General features: G+C 41.5%; 3 protein-coding genes and 1 long non-coding RNA gene across 4 annotated transcripts; 3 read left to right on the forward strand and 1 right to left on the reverse strand.

The window, feature by feature from the left end:
- The first annotated feature begins 2864 nt into the window (after positions 1 to 2864).
- LOC115755649 lies at positions 2865 to 4653 on the forward strand. The gene is made up of 3 exons (XM_030695122.2): positions 2865 to 3146; positions 3336 to 3997; positions 4219 to 4653. The coding sequence occupies exons 2-3, from the start codon at positions 3505 to 3507 to the stop codon at positions 4596 to 4598; spliced, it is 873 nt and encodes a 290-aa protein (XP_030550982.1). The 5' UTR covers positions 2865 to 3146; positions 3336 to 3504; the 3' UTR covers positions 4599 to 4653.
- An 82-nt stretch (positions 4654 to 4735) lies between these two features.
- Positions 4736 to 5140, reverse strand: LOC115755650. The gene is made up of 2 exons (XR_004017146.2): positions 5090 to 5140; positions 4736 to 4907 (listed from the first exon to the last, which is right to left on the reverse strand). It is a non-coding gene; the product is annotated as an uncharacterized LOC115755650 (long non-coding RNA).
- A 1826-nt stretch (positions 5141 to 6966) lies between these two features.
- LOC115755648 (peptidyl-prolyl cis-trans isomerase CYP37, chloroplastic) lies at positions 6967 to 12850 on the forward strand. The gene is made up of 12 exons (XM_030695121.2): positions 6967 to 7194; positions 7788 to 8048; positions 8125 to 8214; positions 8519 to 8614; positions 9056 to 9163; positions 9293 to 9342; positions 9928 to 10030; positions 11135 to 11188; positions 11912 to 12070; positions 12142 to 12264; positions 12352 to 12401; positions 12510 to 12850. The coding sequence occupies exons 1-12, from the start codon at positions 6997 to 6999 to the stop codon at positions 12619 to 12621; spliced, it is 1404 nt and encodes a 467-aa protein (XP_030550981.2). The 5' UTR covers positions 6967 to 6996; the 3' UTR covers positions 12622 to 12850.
- Positions 12851 to 14075: 1225 nt separating this feature from the next.
- On the forward strand, positions 14076 to 17965 carry LOC115755679. Its single transcript, XM_030695159.2, has 7 exons — positions 14076 to 14662; positions 15501 to 15641; positions 15728 to 15841; positions 15921 to 16094; positions 16476 to 16591; positions 17283 to 17368; positions 17450 to 17965. Exons 1-6 carry the CDS (start codon positions 14180 to 14182, stop codon positions 17365 to 17367), a joined length of 1113 nt encoding a protein of 370 aa, XP_030551019.2. The 5' UTR covers positions 14076 to 14179; the 3' UTR covers position 17368; positions 17450 to 17965.
- Positions 17966 to 20670: the final 2705 nt, after the last annotated feature.

Genomic DNA, 20670 nt, shown 5'->3' on the forward strand with positions numbered 1-20670 from the left:
ACCAACCACCACTACCGCTACTCATTCCCGCGTTTTTCCCTTTGTTTGGACTCTCCTTTTAATTTCGATTAGTCTAATGTTTCATGTTCGATAATAACAATAAAATCCGAGGTTGCGTTTTCCCGTGTCCACATGTTTGTGGAATTTTGGCGCAAATTTGACTTCAAATTGCCATTGCAAAAGGCTTTTTAAATTTTTTTTTTTAATTTTAGAAGCCCTTTTGCTTCAAAACCCCGCAAAGCAACGACAACCCAAGAGCGTATGGACAAACACGAGCATGAAAAAAATAATTAAAAAAAAACATTTCGGGTGGGTCCATAAGAAAGACGATGGCGAGTCTGAAGCCAATGACGAAAATCACTTTTTTTTTTTTTTTTCGTTTGTTTGCGGGACTCTGAATGTGCTTGGCCAAAAGTAATATACACATCAAAGTAAAAGCTATTGAATCCATCAATTTCTAGATGGTCTTTGTCGTCGATTCATGTTTCGCACGGTGCCTTTGAATTAATCTGTCGGTAACGTACTTTTGATTTAAGGAATACTGTGCGAAGTGTGTTTCTTTTTCGTTTGTTTGCGAGAGCGGAGTGTGTTGTGTCAAAAATGATATACGCATCAAAGTAAAAGCTATTGGATCAGTCAATTCCTGAGATGGGTCCCTTTGTAGTACGACGTGGTCTTGGCCTAATTTCCTTGATTTGCGGTGACTGATCGTAAGTGGGAAGGACAAGAAAGAAGCGGTCAAATCCGACATCGTTCTTCAAGACGGTGACCCCCTTTCTTTTTCCTTTTTTTCCCTTTTTTCCTCTTGAAGCTACGTTCTAGCTTGAAAGTTACGGCATACCCCTCGATATTTTATGCTCTCTTTCGTAGTTTAAAAGGGAAAGACAAACCCAAGAATCGAATCTTCGTGTGGTGAATTTTAGCGAAGGAGGGGGTGGTGTTTTAATTCGCACCGAAGTTGCATCACTTTCAATGCCACGTGGGGAGGGTCGTTCATTCAAGAGGCTTACCTAATAGTGAGGGCTCATTACTTGCCATAAATTTTCGTGGAGCCAAAACCTCTTTCCAAGGATACGAAGCTAAATCTTGTTCGGTTGGTCCACGAAAGTTGTCGAAATCGTATGCAACGTTTTGTCTTGGGGTCTTGATGGGTCTCGTGTCCGCTTTGGATAGAACATGTCTAGGAGTGAAGGTTTAACCACAAGCATCAAAAGAGAACAAAAATTATATGGCCACTGCTCCCTAAGTACAACCTAATCCACAACTCCAGAAAGCAAGTGCTCCAAAATCCCCTTGTAAAGATCCGTCGTAACCCACCGGCATAGCTCCTGCCTAACCTAAAAGATATAAGATGAGCGAGCAATCATTGGCTCGGTAAACGAGTTTTCTAGATTTAAAATAGCAAGATATTTAAACTTGTTCAAGGATAACTAGTTGCTTAAATAGGCAAAACTTTTATTAGCTTCAATTTAGTCGTAATGATAACTTGTACTCATCGATCAATTTCACCTCGTTTCGATTCACATGATTCGGGCACTCGACGGTCTAGCGTGAATGGTATGACGATACGGGCACACAAAGCATGTGTCTTAGAATGTAGCAGATGCCTCATAATACCATTACATAAATAGATGGGGTTTAACAATTTACTTGTCTACTGGCGAGAGACTCATTTGCAAAAGGGGCATCGCCCTTGAAGTTGGTCGATACACAACTTTCCCCATTTGCAGTCCACATGGTCTATTGGTTCAATATCGCTTCCTATTCAAAGGCAACGAGATATCGTGGTCACATATTTATATATTCTTGCTATTATTCTATATTTTCTTGAAAAAGGCAGTCAATCTTCTGAAACTGTTTATAATACTTTAAAGAAGGTACTACGGATATGGATATGGATCCGGATCCCCTAACATTGCCATGTTATCGGTGACATTGATCAAATTGGGCCGTCCAAATCAAAATGGACGAGTCTAATTTAATCCATGTTATCTCTTCAAAATTTTTAAAAAATTCCCTCTAAAATTTTTCCCTCCTTTTCAAGATGTGACATGGATCAAATCGGGTCGTCCATTTTGATTTAGACGGTCCAATTTGATCAATGTCACCCAATGCCAATGTTAGACGATCCATTTCCCTCTGGCAACTACGTAACTTTATATAAAATGGTATTACTTGCAAGCATTTATGTCAATAAAATCTCATGCGATAAAAGTCATATCATTCCATGCATATCTTTTCTATTTTGTCTCTATATCCCGCTTACACGAGCTACAATACCTTATTTCCCATTGGATACCGACTCTACGAAAGGAATAATCAATACCACATTAACATTAATATAGGCATTAAAGCACAATACCACAAAAGTAAATGATCCATCTGTATAGAGTAATACGTTTGCAGGGGGGTTCGTCTTGGTTGCCACAAGTAAGATTAGTGGGTGATTAGTGCACGTGATTTTCGTTAATCCGAAACAGATTTTGAAGGCATAGATAGATATGGGCAGACCGTAACCAATCGCTGCGCCCTTGATTAGCCATTGCGGCCTGGGGAGCAAAGATTTCAAAATACATGCCCGAGCTCCTGTAAAATTTTTCCTTAAAAAAGTCGGAGGAAAATTTCGACAAGACCGCGTCGGCTTGGCTCGGCTGCGACCGGGTTAACCGGCTTTGCCGCAACTAACTGATTCGTGTGTTCTTTCATGTTATCATTCCATTTGCCGCCGTACCTTAAAATCAGCCACTGCGAATGAGAGAGAGAATTTCATTGAAGGTCTGAAAATTCAAAGCCCCACAGAAAAAAAAAAAAGAGATTATTTATCACGAATTTATCAATTTAACCCGACACTTGCAGGCCTACTGCCCCTTCTCTCTCCCCTCTCTCTCTCTCTCTCTCTCTCTTACATATGCGAGTCTCTGATCTGCAGAGAATGGGATTTTAGCAGTACTTTGCTGCAATTTGGTTCCTTCGTTGTGATCTTCTCCCGCTTTCCGCGTGGGGATCTCCAGGATCCGCGGCTGTGGCTCTGTTTCACTGTTTTCAAGATGTGTAAATCACTGTGAATAGCAAACGTCCAAGGGCTCCACACTCTCTGGATTGGCCTCTGTTCGTCTCCTCCCACAGAAGTTTTCAAGCATCCTCTGGTCAGTCTCCCTCTCTCGTTTGTTGTTGAATGCATCTTGATGTTCGCCTGCCACACCGAATCTGAACGCTTTTCTGTTTTGCGATTTCATTGCATTTCAGTAAAGGGCGCCTCTCACTTTCCAACCCGGTAGATCACTCCCAGATCGATAGCTGTCACTGTCTGAACTGAGATTTCCGTGAATTCGCAGGTTGAATTGGAGGAACCAAACCTCATTCCCTTTCAACCCCCATCAGTACTCGCAATTTACGGGAAACCTCACTGAAAAAGCACCAAACTTTGGCCATACCTCACCACCCTATTGCAAATCGATCACTACCCACTAATCAAAATTACCCACAAAATATAAAAAAGTAAAAATGGGGAAGCCATCGACGAACAGGGATTGGTCGCAGATCTACGTGATATACGGCATGGACCAGTGGCAGACCCTGCTCTTCCTCCTGCTCCACGCCGTCGTCTTCTCCTCCATGTCCGTCCTCTTCCTCCTCTACTTCGACCCCATCTGCGCCTACTTCGAGGCGACCCTCCTCTCCTCCGCCGCCTGGGCCCGGTTCGCCGCCGGATTTGCCGGGTGCGTGACGGCGCTGTCGGCGGTCTGCATGTTCTACGCCGCGGGGAACTTCTTCTACTCGGCGCTGCCGCTGCGCCACGACATGGCCCAGCGGATCGTCGGCGCGGTCAGCGACTGGTCGACGGTGAAGAACGCGCTCGACCTCGGGTGCGGCCGGGGTATCCTGCTGAATGCGGTGGCGACGCAGCTCAAGAAGACCGGCAGCTCAGGCCGGGTCGTGGGGTTGGCCCAGTGCAAGAGGACCGCCCTCTCTACTTTAAGGACCGCAAATATGGAAGGTAATTTCTTTTTCACTGTCTTATCAGATTTTCACATGGAAAGTTGAAATTAACTCCCCCTACACATAACTTCACATCTGATCGTCCACGGAGGATGAATATGAACTAATGAATTTTGAGTTTATCCTGCTCAAATCACATCCGGCTCCTCTATAGTATATTTGCAAATCCGAATTCATCAGTTTTCTCACGGGAAAACATTCTCTATGTAATATCGCTAGGCGTGCAAGAGTACGTGACGTGCCGGGAGGGAGACGCGAGGAGGCTGCCGTTCCCGGACAACTACTTCGACGTGGTGGTGTCGGCGGCGTTCGTGCACACGGTGGGGAAGGAGCACGGCCACCGGACGGCGGAGGCGGCTGCGGAGAGGATGCGGGTGGTGGGGGAGCTGGTGCGGGTGCTGAAGCCCGGCGGGGTCGGGGTCGTCTGGGACATGGTCCACGCGGCGGAGTACGTGCGGCGGTTGCAGGAGCTGAGGATGGAGGACATCCGGGTGTCGGAGCGGGTCACGGCCTTCATGATGAGCAGTCACATCGTGTCGTTCACCAAGCCCAGCGAGCACGTTGTGGGCCTCGGTGAGGTCCGTTTGGACTGGAGATGAAGGCGGGGTATATACCATATAGTTTTTAATATTTTAATTGCAATCGTTCTTTTGGTGGGAAAAAAAAACATCGAAAGAGCGAAAAATAAAAAATAAAAAAACTTATATATTTTTTTAAGGGTATGGGGTTTTTTGGATTTGGTCAAGTGTCTGGGGAGGCGAAGTCAAACCAGGTGAATTTGCTCGGAGCAACATATAAGGTAAAGAAAGAGAGTAGGTAAAATTATGGCCATAAAAAAAAAAATCAGTGATTGATGGCCAGGAAAAATCTGATGAAGACTTGGTATTGTACATATTCATTATCAAATGCTTATGCGAAATTTTCTGAATGCTTATTATGCGCATTCGAAATGCTACGGTGCAAAAATTACTGCCAAAATCAAACGCTTGCCCGAACCTAAATTCCTTGTGATTAAGCTAATTTGCCTGGTTTATTCATGAGTTTGGCTTTTCTTTCATAATCTGAAACGTGAAAAAAAAAAAAAAAAAACCTTGTGATATTGTACGTGCCGACGCTTTTCAAGTGATTTTTGTCTGGTTAAAAGAATGGTCGATAGACGCTGATTTCGACAGATGCGGCTTTTGCCACGAAGCGGCTATTTCCTATCGTGAAATGTGGAACTTTTCAAGTGAATTTTGTCTGGTTAAAAGAATGGTCGATAAACGCCGATTTCGACAGATGTGGCTTTTGCCACGAAGCGGCTATTTCCTATCGTGAAATGTGGAATGTTGAGTTATCGCGATATCGACCATTCCATCTTTCTTTCTTTTTTTTCCTTTTTCTGTAGGGAAAGTATTGCCCTCGGGAATAAAATACAGTACAAGTTGCTGCAAGCTAAAGTGGTTAATAATTCACAGATTTGTATCGCAATAGACCGTGCTCCATCCATTCATTCATTCATTCGAATAAAGAGGTCCACAGCCACAGCGAACGATCGTAATCATGTCCCTTTAAATTGCTTTCTCGTCCCCGAAAAGCAGTGGAACAGAAAGTGACGTGCTGAAAAGGATGGTGGACATGGACAATATGTAAAGTCTCAAGCGCGTAGCCAAAAAGGTGAAAAGCAAAGCGCAAAAAGAAAAAAGAAGAAGACGAAAAAAAAAAATTCCATTCAACTTTTTTGAAGTTCAAATTGAAGCTGGTTTATTCCTTTTTTTCTTTTCTTTTTTGGGTATATTCAGTTTCAAATAGCTTTCCTCGTTGATTTTAATGTTTTTTGCCTTTCTCGCGTAAAGAAAAAATTTAAAGGGTGCGAATCCATGTGGACAACGGTTCTATTATTTAGTGGGCGCAAAAAGAAGAATTGATGCAAAAATTTATTTGCAACTCGCATCCCTCATTTTTCCTGCCCTTCCCCACCTTCCCAATAATCAAAACGTTTCGAGGCGGGCGAGCTTGACTCATGTCAAGTCTAGTCCAGTCCAGTCGAGTCGAGTCGGGTTTTATGATGTAATGTGTTTTGTCTTGCTTAGACCGGTTTGAATTATTGATCTTTGGATCCGCCCATCTTTTCATCTTTAGTCTTGGACCAAAGATTAAGCCGAGGATAAAAAGATCGTTTCTCCTCGCTCTGATTCCCCCTAATTGTTGAATTGATTTCCATCTTTTCCTTTCTCTAAGTTTGGTATCAAGGAGAGTTTGACCATTGGGCCTGACTTGCTGACTAAGTCCATCCACAGAAACTTTGCAGGGCCGAGCCGGCCGACTCAAGCCCAGCAGGGCTGGTCTGGATTTCGTTAAGCTTTATATAGGGGCCCCTCAATCTCGAGTCTTCACTAATCATGATAACTTCTCACTCAGACCGGCTAAATCATTCAATTTTTTTTGCTCCTTGAGAAGAGAAAGAAAATACGGAAAACTTCAAATAAGGGTATGAAATAGCTATGGCTCTAGGGTCAATCCGAAGCTTCTTCAATTTAGATCAAAATAGAAAATTTCCGACAAAATTGCCTTTCCTCCAAGAGTCCGTCGGGAAAAATTTTACTGGTTATTGATCTCGGGCTTTTATTTGAGACTAAATTGGTCACTCTACGATTTTATTTAAGACAAAATCACGTGAACCTTTTTTTTTTTCTTTTTAAGAAAACAACCCCAAATTCATGCTCTGATTTGAAATTTTCCCGAACAAGTATATGGATTGACGGTCAAGAAATTTAGTGATTTCTTGAAACTGACCTATTGAGAAATTAAGAGGGGGTGTGGATTGCAGAGGTTATAATAGTTCGAACCATTTAAAATAAGGACGTCAGGAAATTTTAGGGGAGTCCGACCAACTTGGACGGTTGAATGCGCGACGCCTTAAGCATTTGCCAGCAACATAAATAAGCATTTGAAAAGGGTACCAACAAGGAAGCAAGGAAACAAAAGACCCTCTCCACCAACAACCAACGCCCATTCATGGCTTCCCCTTTATCCTCATCCCCATCCTTCTCTCACACTCTCAAACCCTCTCTTAATTTTCTCTCCAATTCTCCAAAACAAACTTCGGTCAACGCCCATTTGGCGTTTCCGCTACTCAATGGAAAGTACAGCAAAAATGGTGCCGATTCAGGCAGTCTCAGGATCTACTGTGGTTCTTCGGACGAGACTGTACAGGTCGGTTTTGAATTATTTAGTTTTCGTTTGTCATGACACTGGCTGATGGGTTTCATAATCTCACTGTCTTGGTGGTATATGCTCATCGACTAGCGAGTTCTTCTCTTTAATGGCTCTATACTTTAATGGACATTGGGAGCTCATTTCGCCAAATTTTGCGCAATGCCCTTATCTGGGAGAGAAATCACCTAAAACGAGCATGTTGAGTTTTATGAAGTAATCGAAATGACGCTATGTGCTTTGTGGGATAGTGTTATCAATGAGATAAGTACAGTTATGATATTGCAGATGAAATATTTGAGGAAATGTGTCACTTAAAGAAGAGTTGCTTCACTGGTTGTAGCTAAAAATAAAAGTCTGACTTTGTTGTCCATTGTAATTGGGAAAGAAAGATTACATTTTTTTTTTGGAGCTGTGATTTCGCTCCTGATGATTAATTCAAGGAAACTAAGCCGCGATCAACCTCTTTTTAGTGAATGCTAGCTATCTTACTGAGTAATGATATAGTTCTTAAGTTGCTGGGCAAGATTACATGCATGTTCTTTCTCTCGTAAGTGTTTCCTGCTCTATGGAATGGGTTTTCAGTCACGCAGGATAAATTGGAGCGTAAAGGCTCTCCTTACAACTTTTTCCTATCAAATCATGGACATGCACTAAAGAAACTTGAGAGTCTCGTCGCCGCAGCCCTTATTTTTGTTAATATCGCTTCTCCAATTACTTCATTGGGCTCGGATTATTGGTCTATCGCTCCAGCCAATGCTGTTCTCTATTCTCCTGACACCAAAGTCCCCAGAACTGGGGAACTTGCTTTGAGGAGAGCTATCCCTGCGAACACAAATTTGAAGGCTATACAGGTAATTGGTCAACATTCTGTCGGTCTTAAGATCCTCTCTCACTAGACTAGTAAGGCCTATCTTAATTTTCTTATAGGTATCGTTGGAGGACATCTCGTACTTACTGAGAATACCACAGAGAAAGCCATATGGAACCATGGAGGGTAATGTCAAGAAAGCTCTTAAGGTACCATTATCTTTTCCTCTTTTATCTGATTCGGTGCACTGCATAGGAGTTGGTTGTCCAAAGCGTTTTCATTCTTGGAAGTTATGTTATCAAGAAACACCCATCTCTTCCCAAACCTGGCCTATCTTGTGCCAAAATTTACTGGAGAATTGCAGTAACTATTTTCAGTTGGTAGCCATACTGTTCTGGTCTTGGGTGTTTTCTCATTTACCATCAGTTTGTATTACTTTTAAATCAGGAACATTCTCCTCGTGGCTCATTTGATAGCCTCTCCCAAACCTAATGTAATGGTCCCCTATTTTAGATAGCAAAGGATGAGAAAGATTCTATTCTGGCCAGTATCCCAGCAGAGCTGAGAGACAAAGGTTCCTTGCTGTATGCATCTCTCGTTGACGGGAAGGTATGGTAAGGTACTCGAGGATATGTAAGCTCTGTTGTTCTATAACTCTATAGTGGATTGCATGAATACCAATATAAACATAGGACATATGAATTATGGATTGCCCTAGGTGATAAACCCAGTCGATTAGCAGAACAGAAAAAAGAGACCCCTGTGTTATGCCATCCTCTCAAAATTCTTTCCAGTCCTCTTTGCTACTACTTTACTACATAACCGCTGTCAAAAACTGTTGGACAGCAATAACTCAATCTAGTACGGATGGTAGAGGAGAGGACAAAATTTTTCTTCTGGCACCCAAGCAAATTCTATATGATCTCGGCCTAGGTACCTGTCAGTATTAGTGATACAGTGCTTCATCAAAATTTTCTCAACCATATTTGGCTGTAGGTGGTTCATTTACCACATCTACCAAAATGATCCAAAGTTTCTTCCATTTCTCAGGGTGGATTGCAAGACCTCCTTCAATGTATCAATGATAAGGACCCTGATAAAGTATCTGTAGGGCTTTCATCATCATTGGATACTGTTGCAGAAATCGAACTATTGCAGGTAATAATTACGCATTAAATTTCCAGCTCCTTCTTGCATCAGCAGACTTTAAACTGTTGCACTTTCTTACAATTCGTTTTGCAAGAGAATGTAAGAATGGCCAGATTCTGAACTTATAACTTGCAACAGGCCCCCGGATTGTCTTTTCTTTTGCCAGAGCAATACTTGAAATATCCTAGGTCAGTCCTTTTGAGACATGGTGAATAACTATTTTGTTTTCTAACAATTGAAATTCTTACATGAATATTACTCAAACAGATATTACCAACTAATAGCTTTTGCCTGTTTCTGGAATACTTGTTGACGTTGATGGCCTTAGGTCTAATATAGATCTGGCATTTTTGTCTCATGAAATATGAATAGGTTGATAGGATAAGTAGGATTGCCTGTCTCGATATCTTGTTAAACGAACTTTTTTTGGCTGCATTAGGATTTTTGACGCAGTTCTTTTCCTGTCTGAATTGGTGGATTAATATATAGGGCAAGATAATATCTTTTCCAAAAATTTCATTGCAGGTCAATTTCGTTGTAACTCGACGATGATATGATGGTCTTTTTACATGACCTAACTTCATTTACTAGTTAGCGTTGCATAATTTCAAGATGACAATTGCATACCATTATCCAGTTCCTATTTCAATAACTGCTCTGCGATGTGAAGACCATTCAATTGACATGTCATACTTCCTATGTGTAACTATCTGCTGTTCTCATTGATGTTTATTACTTCAACAAACTGCACATCTGAGTTCTACCACTTGTAGACTGACGGGAAGAGCAACTGTTGAACTTACAATTGAGAAAGGGGATGGAACTGCATTTTCACCTGAAGCTGGAGGTGAGCCAAGAAAGACTGCCACAATTCAGGTATTCACAGTTCTGTTAGGATTCGGCGCACAATCACAACGAAGTAAAGCGCAAAAATGCGAGAAAGAGACATCGAGACACGAGATTTTATCTTGGTTCACCTTTAAACTAGGGTTACGTCCCGTAAAGGATTCCATTATAATTAGCACCTTGCATCTCTCGTTACATCAATTAGTTACAAGCGAAAAAGAGTATATATAGCAGTAGTTATTCATGAGCGGGACCCACGTGCCTTCCTATCGAGGGGGAGTATGAATCACACACTAACAAGTTCAACATAAGTTAGTTGACAGGAAAACGACCCTGTGTGCATAATCTAGCATGGAGAAACTGCAACCAAATCGCTTTCACTGCTAAAGAGGATATCTAATTTCTTTTAAGTTTTGATACCAAAATTCTTGGAGCAGTTTGGATTCTTCCCCATATCCCAAAACAAATCAGTGAGAAAACTTTGGCAGTTACCATTGTTCATCTTTCTGGCCTCTTATTAGCAACAAATTTGGTGCTTAATAAATCATGTTGTAGAGGTAGAGGAAAATTGAAGAATCTCAGGTCACAGCTGCTATGGATTCTCACTTCTCAGCATGCAGAAATATCCGGAGACATTCATCCAAGTGTTCACCACAAATGACAGCATGCTGTGTGATGGTCAGACTAAGACTAACCAGACAATGTGGGGATACTGGGTCTAGTAGGAAGTATTTCTGACTGTATAAGTTTGTCCAGTGTGCTTCCCTTCGCTTGATCACCTTCCAGCATGCTTCACTGAAGTAACCACTGTCTGAAACTAAAACATAGTTATTCAAGGAGGACCATAAGAAAGAAGAAAGCATCTGTCAGCTCTTATGCACTTGAACTACATGTGCTTGGCTAGCCAGCTGTACAGTTTTCTGGGTGCAGATAATTTGAGGGGATTAATATTAGTTTTTTCAATGGATTACTATAGGGTGGATTTTATGAACCCATGGAGTTATCAATTTGCAGAGCCCTGCTCATGTATTTTCAGGCGCTCTAACTAGTGGAGCCAGCGTCAAGTTAGATACTCACAACTTGAGTTTCCACATGGTGTGGCTCTGACTGCTGTACGTGAAATGGTTTATGCAGATGGTTATTGATGGATACTCAGCGCCATTGACTGCAGGAAATTTTGCAAAAATGGTAAGGTGCTCGAACTTCTCTTTTAGCCTCCGGAAAAAAAATGTCTAGTTCAGTTGATGTTTGACGTGTTGTGTGCCGATCTGGATGTGGCATGCAAAGAAGTGAAAGTCATATACGTACTTTACTTATGTTAGAGTTTGGTCGGTTTTATTTTGTCTCGGCATACGCTTGCTTAGGTTTATAGGGGATAAATGAAATGAATATGGTAAAAAAGAAGAAGAAAGTGGCATGCCAAAGATGTTTCCTCACATTTGACAGCGAAAACATGGTTAATATTAGCATAATTTAAAAACGCTACGTAGGAAAATATTTAAAGTTAGTTGACATATACTGGCATACCGCTTAGTATGAGTTAGCTCTTTATTCTTGGATTTCCCATGGGAAATAGGGAAAATAAAAGGTTGGTGGTCAGCCATTTGGATATTCGTTTCAGTTTTTGAGGCAGAATCCAGGAGGCTTATATGAGTTTGCTTTTTCCATTGTCTTCAAGTCTTGAGTTTTACTAGTCAACGCTTCTATAATGGCATCCAGAGAGCTGATTGATTCAGAATCAATCATGTGCGTAAAATATCATAGGCATTGAACTTACTAATATGTTCAAGAAGCCATAATTTTCTTTCCATAGGGTGTATTTATGTTTCATATTTGTATTTAAGGCGAAACTCTCAACAGTAAGCACCAACATCCCATTGGACAATTTCACAGTGGCGTCAAAATCTGTAGGTAGTTGATGGAGCATATGATGGAGCAAAGCTCAGTTGTGCCAACCAAGCTGTTCTCACAGATAGTGGCATTGATAAGAGCACTAGCTTTAGAGTTCCTTTAGAGATAATGCCATCTGGGCAATTCGAACCATTGTACAAGACGATGTTAAGTATACAGGTAACAACTCCTCTTCCTCCTTATTTCAAATCTGTTAAAACTGACAATACTGTTTCTTGGTGGCATTGAAGGATGGTGAATTGCCAGTTCTTCCCATGTCTGTTTATGGGGCAGTTGCAATGGCGCACAGTGCTGACTCTGATGAATACTCTTCGCCTTATCAGTTTTTCTTCTATTTGTATGATAAAAGAAACGTGAGTAGAGTTGAGCTATATTCAATTGGAACTCAATGATTATAAAATGAGTAAGTGTCCTCATGTGTTTACATTTTGGAGGTGCAGTCCGGCCTCGGAGGTATATCTTTTGAAGAAGGGCAATTTTCTGTTTTCGGGTAGGTATCTAATCCTTCGAGCTTTTCCCTTGTAATGCGGACCTGAATTTTGTTTTTTAATATGGACAACCATTCTTTCCTTGTCTAACAAGGCTCTCTGTTTGACAGCTACGTAACTACAGGTAGAGATATCCTTTCACAGATTAAAACAGGAGATGTTATTCGATCGGCGAAGCTAGTGGAAGGCCAAGATCGCCTTGTAGTCCCTAGTGAGAGTTAATCTGCTTGTTTTATAACCAAGGAATGGAATTGTTCATATACGAGGATTCATACTTTTGCCCGGTTTTATATCAGATATGTCTTGTTGGAACCCTTTTGGCTATCATGCTTCGGGGCAATTGCTTCGATCGAAATATATCGTAATTCTTGAACATTCTCCGCTCATCTAGACATCATTATCACTCTTCATCGTATATGTTGTGGCCATGAGCTCACAACCTCATATTTTCTGAGCTTCCGATCTCACGTTACCGGTGGAAAAATTGGCTGCGAAAAGGATATTTCGTGCTCATCCTTTGTTTCATTTCTTCCAACGCACTGGATGTAATCCAACTACACTAAAACACATCTTCTTGCGCTGACCTGTCCTTTAAATTCTCAGTAGCTAGAAGAAAGCAAGGCGGATGTAGATACAGATGGCCATAAATTTTCAGAAAACTTTAGGTTTTTCCCTGTTGAACTTGTTACAAGACAGAACAGAACAGAACAAACCCGCAATTTGTCTTCTTATGGCTATTAGACGGTGACATGAAAGTGGGTCGGGTCAAGATTCAGCTGAAACCGGAAGAGAGATGATGCACAAGTCTTCCAACGCATTCCCAAACAAATTATCCATTTGGTGCCGTTCTCTGGCCTCAGAAATTTGAATGGCTAACGTAGGTGGGAAAAATAGAAGAAAATCTGTAGGATGAGGAGATTTTTGGGGATGCAATCCTTTCTCGCCCACAGAAATTTGTGGGAGCAATTCTTTCACGTGGGTCCACATGACAAGGCAACTTGTGGTGATGCTAGAGATGTCAGGCTCTCATTGGTCGAATCTTGGATTTTGCAAGCCGTGGTTGTTTCCTCCTCTCAAGTTGGAGAAGAATCTCGCTGTGGAGTATCATTGACCCTCCAAATTAGGCGAAAGAACATTAAACACGACGCTTTGGTATTAAAATTTTTTAATATCAAATTGAAAACAAAAATCATTATTGAAGTGTTAACGAAGAGAGCGTCGTATATAAATTTTGACACCTTTAATGTCATTCTGCCCATTACATTATATGTCGGTCCATTTTTTTTTAAGTTCTGAATTTCCTTTTCCAGCCACCATAATAATTAATAATCGGTTACCTTACGTTGTTAGGGTAAGGGTCCAGTTCCTTCTTCATTATTCTGCTCATCGTCTGGATCTCTGACTCTTCTCCATTTGCTGAGCTGGATGGACATCGCCTACGGCCTACTACATAGCAAAAGCTACCCTGCATCCCAGCCTAACTCCAGTCCCATACACCACCACCTGAAACCCAATCACCCCTCAAATATAGACTTTGACTTTTCTTGACTTCACCAAGTCAACTCGACCTATGCCTCATCTCGCCACGAACCAACACAAAACACTGTGGATATGACCATAGTGAACCAAAACCCACTGCATGCACAAAAAATTGGTCACATATATAGTCCCACCCTTCCATCTCCAAAACTTGGGGAAAACCGCAGAGCTGAGTCGATAGTTTTACTTCAACTCGGGTCTCTCCCTCTCTCTCCTCCAACTCAGTGACCCGCCACCATCCATGGCTTCCATTTCCCCGCGAAGCCTCCTCCCTCTCCCGAAAATAGGCCCAAAGGCACTTCACCCTCCGTCTCTCTCCCCTGCCAAGCTCGCAAAGTTCCCGCCTTTCTCGCGAAGCAGGCCGAGGCTCGGCAACTCGAGATTCGTCGCCAACTCAGTCATCGAGGAGCTCGACGTCATCCCGGTGCAGAGCGGGGACAGCACGGACCAGCAGGAGGGCTTGGCGGTGAGCCTGGAGAGGGAAGTGGAGGTGGCCGAGTTGGTGAGTCAAGTGGGTGGGTTCGCGACGAGTGAAGGGCAGTTTTCGTTCGATGGGTTCTCTTCGTCGTCTTCGGGCGCTTCGCCGTCTTCGAGCGGGGTTGAGAAGGACGGAAGCGAAGAGATGGAGAGGTTGATAGATCGGATTATAAATGCGATGATCGTGTTGGCCGCCGGTACCTATGCCATCTCTAAGCTGCTCACGATTGACAGAGATTATTGGCATGTGAGTGAGTTCATATTTGTTCGTTGTTCCTTTTGCTCCGTAATTTGGGTGATTAATTGTCAGGACTTTGAGCTATGTTTGAATCTTTATGCCAATTTTAGGATAGACCAGAGGATGCAATTCAACTTTTGTTTCGGTAAAGATGTTGATGCCTTTTTTTTTTTGTTGATGCATAGTCAATTTGCGGATTGAGTTGTTTGGCAGAGCTATCTTTTATGGTGGGACAACTCATTGGTATCATCTCGAATTTGTAAGAATTGCATGGGCCAAAAAGCATGGAATTGGAAATTGGCTTTGATGGGGGAGGGAAATGAGTAAAGGGAGCCTCATAAAGAAGAGCTCCTAGTATGATGTTATGTCAACTTAAACTGGTAATTGGTGGCATCCTTTAATACGTGGCTTGAATGGATATATGCTCTAACTTGGGGGATGGTTTGAAGGCCGAGAGAAGCCTAGATAGAAATATTGTTGAGTAGTGCTCTACATAGAAATTGGTTGCCCTCAAGTTGGTGGTTGATGAGGATAAAGGGAGTGACTGCCAAACTGGAATTATGTGGTTTCCTGATATAGCTTTATCAAGAGTGTTTCTTTTGTCACAGCTTGATCCAGCTTAAGGCACGTGAAAGTAGTGATTAGTTGTCTTTTCATGTAATTCTTCAAAGGTGCTTGGGAAAATCTCTCTTTTTTTGACATTTTATGAATTGCCTACTAAATACTGAGAGGACCTCAGATTTGAGAATGGACCTCATTTTTCATTATATATTGGGGTTGTAATTGCCTGTTCATGCAACTTATCATGATGGTGCATCTTGTTGAATCGCTTCTGGTGTTCTTCTAGGGATGGACTGTTTTTGAGATACTGCGGTATGCACCTCTACACAACTGGAGTGCTTATGAGGAAGCTCTTAAGACAAACCCTGTTTTAGCCAAGATGGTCATTAGTGGAGTGGTATACTCCCTCGGGGACTGGATCGCGCAGGTTTGTTGCTATCAGACAAATTTAAGAGCTTCAAGCTTCAGTATACTGGGCTTCATTCAACAATTGCTGACTCGTAACTTTTGCAGTGCTTTGAAGGAAAACCACTCTTTGAGTTCGATAGATCACGGATGTTTAGATCGGGCCTCGTTGGATTCACTCTTCATGGGTCTCTTTCTCACTATTACTATGAATTCTGCGAGGTAATTGAAACTTCCCCTTTTTGCATTCAAAGAGCATTTCTTTCCACTGTTGTGTGAGCTCCACCCTTGTATTCTACAGGACCTTTTTCCTTTTCAAGACTGGTGGGTGGTACCTGCCAAAGTAGCGTTTGATCAAACAGTGTGGGCAGCTATTTGGAACAGCATATATTACATCGTTTTGGGTTTCTTACGTCTAGAGTCCCCAATCAGCATCTTTACCGAGCTGAAAGCGACTTTCTGGCCAATGTTAACAGTGAGTAATCCTATCCGTATTTTGTCGTTCTTTTTCCTCAAGTTGGTGGCATAGTTGTAGAAGATGAATCTGATCTGGCCTTCTTTCATTGTGCTGAGAGGCATTGAACACTTTAGAGAATGAATCTTTTAATTTGTTGGAGTCAAGCTACTGTCTTGTTCATATGGTGAACTGATCAAAGATCCAAATAAACAGTTGAAATTCTAGAAAAGGAAAGCAGAGACATTTTCCTATTGCTGGTTTTATGAGAAAAGCTTGTCTGCTCACAGTTTTTTTTTTTTTTCATCAGTAATCTGGCTATAATCAAACTTCCTTAACCTACACCTGCAGCTGTTGTACCTTGCCCAGCATACTTACTTGTTTCATGGCTTTTCTTCGCAGGCTGGATGGAAGCTTTGGCCATTTGCTCATCTGATTACCTATGGTGTGGTCCCAGTGGAACAAAGGCTTCTTTGGGTGGACTGTGTTGAGCTCATATGGGTGACAATCCTCTCAACGTGAGTTTTAATTATATAGACTCTGACTTGATTGATGGCGGATCGTTGTAGTGTGATAAGAATCATCTAGCTTGTAAATTAGGTCCCTGCATAGGATGTAGTATTGGAAGTAGTGCGCTATTTTATAGCTTAAATACACGTGTCTGATAGGGAGACATGCCTGTAGCACATAGTGAAATTATTTTTCATTATAGGGTCTGTTTGTTTGAAGGAAAACTATTTTTGAGAAATTGTTTTCCAACTTTTCTGGTATTCGGATGATGGAAAACTAACCAATCTTCGGAAAATATTTTCCATGGACTGATAACAACTAGTTTAGATTTGGGAGAAAACAACATCCCGTTCAGGCAAAAAGGAATTCACTTTTCCTAAATCACCAAGCAAATGAAAAGTAACAATTTTCCTTGAAAGTGATTTTCATGAAAATTATTTTCTTTTATCGTGAAGTTTCAGTGAAACAAAGGCACCCGCACATTGGGTTTGAAGAGTGTGCATCTGCATTGCCAATTGCTTGAATGGTCATTATTTAAATGGGGCTTGTTCTTGAAGTGGTGTCTGTTGAATTTTGATTGCTCGGTTGTGACACTTTAGCAAGAATTGTTGGGACTTTACAGCATAGGTCATTGCCCTATTTGCTGCTTATATGTTACTCAGGTTCCATACTGATATTTGTTGGTTTCTCTCTCTGTAGCTATTCAAATGAAAAGTCAGAAGCAAGAATCGCCGAGGCTCCAGCCGAAGCCAATCCTGGCGTACAGTTGCTAAATCCTCCCTGAGGTAAAAAGAATCACCGTGGGGCATTTGTTTTTGTGGACAGGAAAAGGCCATCTTACACCTGTAAAATTTCCTCGTCTGCAGGAGCACTAGGCATCGGAACAAGCAGAAACAGTAGAGTCTTGACTATGCATCGATGTTTCAAACTTGGCCACAGTGGGAGAGAGAGGAACCGTGCTCATCGATGTAGCAATGGAAAATGCGGGTCTAGAGGTGTTGGGATTATCAATGGTGTACATGGGCCGCGGATATCTTTAGTGTATAATTCCTATACCCACCAATCCTCCTCTCTTATTGCGTGTGTACAAAATTTATCATCAGGCAATCATCTCTTTTTGCATTGTGTAATTCTTAAAGAGGGGGGGTATAGAAAATAAACAGAAAAACCATCCCGATGAGTGTCTTGTAGGAATTTCTGCTTGCAGAGCCACGTTTTCTCTCCGTGTCTCTGGTTTTTCTTGACCCAACTGCTTGTCCTACCGCGTAACTGCAAGAATATGCAGATGATCAGTAAATATTACATTGAGCACATTCAACACAATGATCTTGTATATGGATTGAGTAGTCAGATTTTCTGAGTGATGAGATCGGTGGAGGTAATGTGGTTTTTAAGTTATCAGGTTACATTCAAGGTGTCCAACAGGAACAGGAGTTTTTCCATCACATCACCTCAGTGCAACCACACGGGCTTCTATGGACCGTTTATTTTTATTTTTATTTTTCAAAATAACATTTCTTTCGCTTCCTCATTGAGATACAAGAGGAAAATATCTCAGTTCAAAAACGCTCAATTTCAAATCTAGACAAATTTGAGACAATTTCATAATGTAACAAGAGAAATATTTGAATCAAGTTATAGGTCGCGTGCTCAAAGAGCAAATCTATGATTTCTTCACATCAAAATCGACAGCCGATTACCAAATCGGTTTTCAATAACGAGCACACATCGAGAATTTCATCCAATGCAGCGGCTTTGCCTTTCGGCGATGCACTCCTATGTTTGGCGTCCTCAACATCATCACCAAGCAAATTAAAAAGGTTGAACGGACATAGATCTAATATTTATGAGAGCAAAACCTTCGCAAAGCTTCAATGACCTTCTTCAAAATTGGACTTATTCATTAACGAAACTTGAGAAAAGAGAAACTTCGAAAATATGCAAGCCAAAATCTCAAATTTAAACTAAATTGGGTTAGAAATCTCTCAAAATGAGAGGGAAGTCGTACAGGTCCTAGACTAAATCAAAGAAAAAACTTAAAAAAAAAAAAAAAAAAAAAAAAAAAAAAAAAAAAAAAAAAAAAAGAGAGAGTGGCAAGGGAGGAGGGACCTCTCTCTCTCTCTGTCAACTGCGGTGATGGACAGCGGCTCCATTTTTGTGTGTGTGTGTGTGAGAGAGAGAAACCCAAAGAGGCTAGGGGAGAGAAAGAAAGCAGTACGACTTGAACTGTTTATGTACTTGTCCCTTTTCCATCTGAACCAAGTGAAAGAACAGACCATCAGCAGGTCATCAATTGTATTCGTCGGTTCTGAGGGCTCCATTAGATATCATCAGTGATTGCATTTGGAATCATTCACCGGGAGTCGCGAACGAGCGATTTCCTTTTTCAATCATTTTGACCTCGGTTCCGTAGAGCCACCAGATCTTATTCGCTTTCAGTGGTCATGAGATGATGATCTTTGGAACGATCCGTTAGTCGATGGACGCATCTATTACATTCGCAGTATTAATATCTGAAGGACGAGAATCGGTTACACAGTATTTACATTGGATATTCAAATATTGTACACGTCATTAGTCCGATCTAATTAACTCAGCATGGGTCTGGTCCAATAAAGAACTTGGCGCGATTGGGCGGAGGCGAGGTTTGTAGTTGGTAGAACAAGAGATATTATGGAGGTGTTCATTCTAACGAGCAAAACTGGTAAGTTTTAACAACTATCTTCATCCTCCATTGATTTGTACTTTACCTAATAGCTAGACCGAAATGGGGATATCTGCTCTCCATTGTTACATACTTTGGTTTTTTAACTCTCAATCGTGGAAGTTTATCGAAAAATTTATTATACGAATGTTAATTCAGTCATAAGCATTTTAATTTTGACATTCAATCTCAAATCTTCTAATAATTTGTCAATGTAATTCATCCGGCCAATTTTGGCCGGTAGTTATTGACATGGACGCCCACCATCTTACATGACATCAATTTTCACGGCCGTCGCACATTTCCAATCAAAATTGACCGAAATGATCATATTGACAAATCGCCAAAAAAATTAGGATTAAGTTTGCCAAATTAAAAAAATAATAATATTGAATTGACATCCGTATAATTTATGGCTCTCTCTCTCTTTTTTTTTTTGGTAATCAACCCGCTCTCAATATGAAAATCACTTCTGGTCCCCGTTCTTCCCTTCCGTTTTGACATTCTCCTTCCCGGCTCTTTTGAGCACACTTCCGCCGGAGTTTCCTGCCCAAAGTAAAAACTTGTTAATCTACATGGTTTTATTCCCTCAATCGCTTTCCCATGTAAATTACCCAATCCTTTTGCCCTTTCTAGATTGCGTCACCCTTTACGTCAAAGGACATTAGTTTGCCGTTATCACGTCGTGGCCCGATTGATAAGCTTCGAATGCGGGCCCGAGGCTTGAATGACGAGATTCTTGAAAAATTCGTCATCTCCCTCGATCGAGCCCCTAGGCACTTTTATTGATCTACGTTGTCATAATTCCTTGAAATTATTAAGGGCGTTCTTGAAATAATCTCTTCCTCTCACGTGCTTGGACGGTGCAAGGATCGAATCGAATCGAATCCTAGTGCCGACTTAAATTGCTAGCTGAGACTTGGACTAAATGGTCCAAAAGCTGGTCCATATAGTTCATAGATTGCGTCGTTATTCTTCATCAGAGGGGGTTCAAGAATCATGTCTTGCCAACTCTCTTGCGCTCTAAGCCAATCAGCAAATGGAAAAAAAAAAAAAAAGAGGAAGAAGAAAGGAACGAAGGTGAAATATCAAACACAGCAGCACCTCGCGTCTTTATGACGTCAGTTATTACAGCACAAGGACATTCTTTTGATTTCTGCTATAAAGTGCCATTCAAAGAATCAAGTTCTTCCGTGGTATTGTATCGGATATATTAATGTAAGTGAGATTTCCATGTGGATAAGAACCACCGAATACGTACGCGAGTCGGATAGCCATCTCTTCGAGAATCGGCGATCGACAAGGGCATACCCCGACTCGACACCCGACGGTTACGCCCGCATCCCCATAAAGTTCCCTTGATCGGTCAAAATTACGGTCTCG

Source organism: Rhodamnia argentea, chromosome 2 (genome assembly GCF_020921035.1).
Source record: "Rhodamnia argentea isolate NSW1041297 chromosome 2, ASM2092103v1, whole genome shotgun sequence".
Classification (NCBI taxonomy): Eukaryota; Viridiplantae; Streptophyta; class Magnoliopsida; order Myrtales; family Myrtaceae; genus Rhodamnia; species Rhodamnia argentea.

What these genes read in the sequence shown, in the direction of transcription:
- LOC115755649 (XM_030695122.2), top strand. Translation starts at nt 3,505, where the DNA reads ATGGGGAAGCCATCGACGAACAGGGATTGGTCGCAGATCTACGTGATA. An exon ending in AAGGACCGCAAATATGGAAG is followed by an intron (nt 3,998 to 4,218) that starts GTAATTTCTTTT and finishes TAATATCGCTAG; the next exon opens with GCGTGCAAGAGTACGTGACG.
- LOC115755679 (XM_030695159.2), top strand. Translation starts at nt 14,180, where the DNA reads ATGGCTTCCATTTCCCCGCGAAGCCTCCTCCCTCTCCCGAAAATAGGC. An exon ending in CTTTCTGGCCAATGTTAACA is followed by an intron (nt 16,095 to 16,475) that starts GTGAGTAATCCT and finishes TTTTCTTCGCAG; the next exon opens with GCTGGATGGAAGCTTTGGCC. An exon ending in TGGGTGACAATCCTCTCAAC is followed by an intron (nt 16,592 to 17,282) that starts GTGAGTTTTAAT and finishes CTCTCTCTGTAG; the next exon opens with CTATTCAAATGAAAAGTCAG.
- LOC115755648 (XM_030695121.2), top strand. Translation starts at nt 6,997, where the DNA reads ATGGCTTCCCCTTTATCCTCATCCCCATCCTTCTCTCACACTCTCAAA. An exon ending in CAGGAAATTTTGCAAAAATG is followed by an intron (nt 11,189 to 11,911) that starts GTAAGGTGCTCG and finishes CAAAATCTGTAG; the next exon opens with GTAGTTGATGGAGCATATGA. An exon ending in ATTTGTATGATAAAAGAAAC is followed by an intron (nt 12,265 to 12,351) that starts GTGAGTAGAGTT and finishes TTGGAGGTGCAG; the next exon opens with TCCGGCCTCGGAGGTATATC.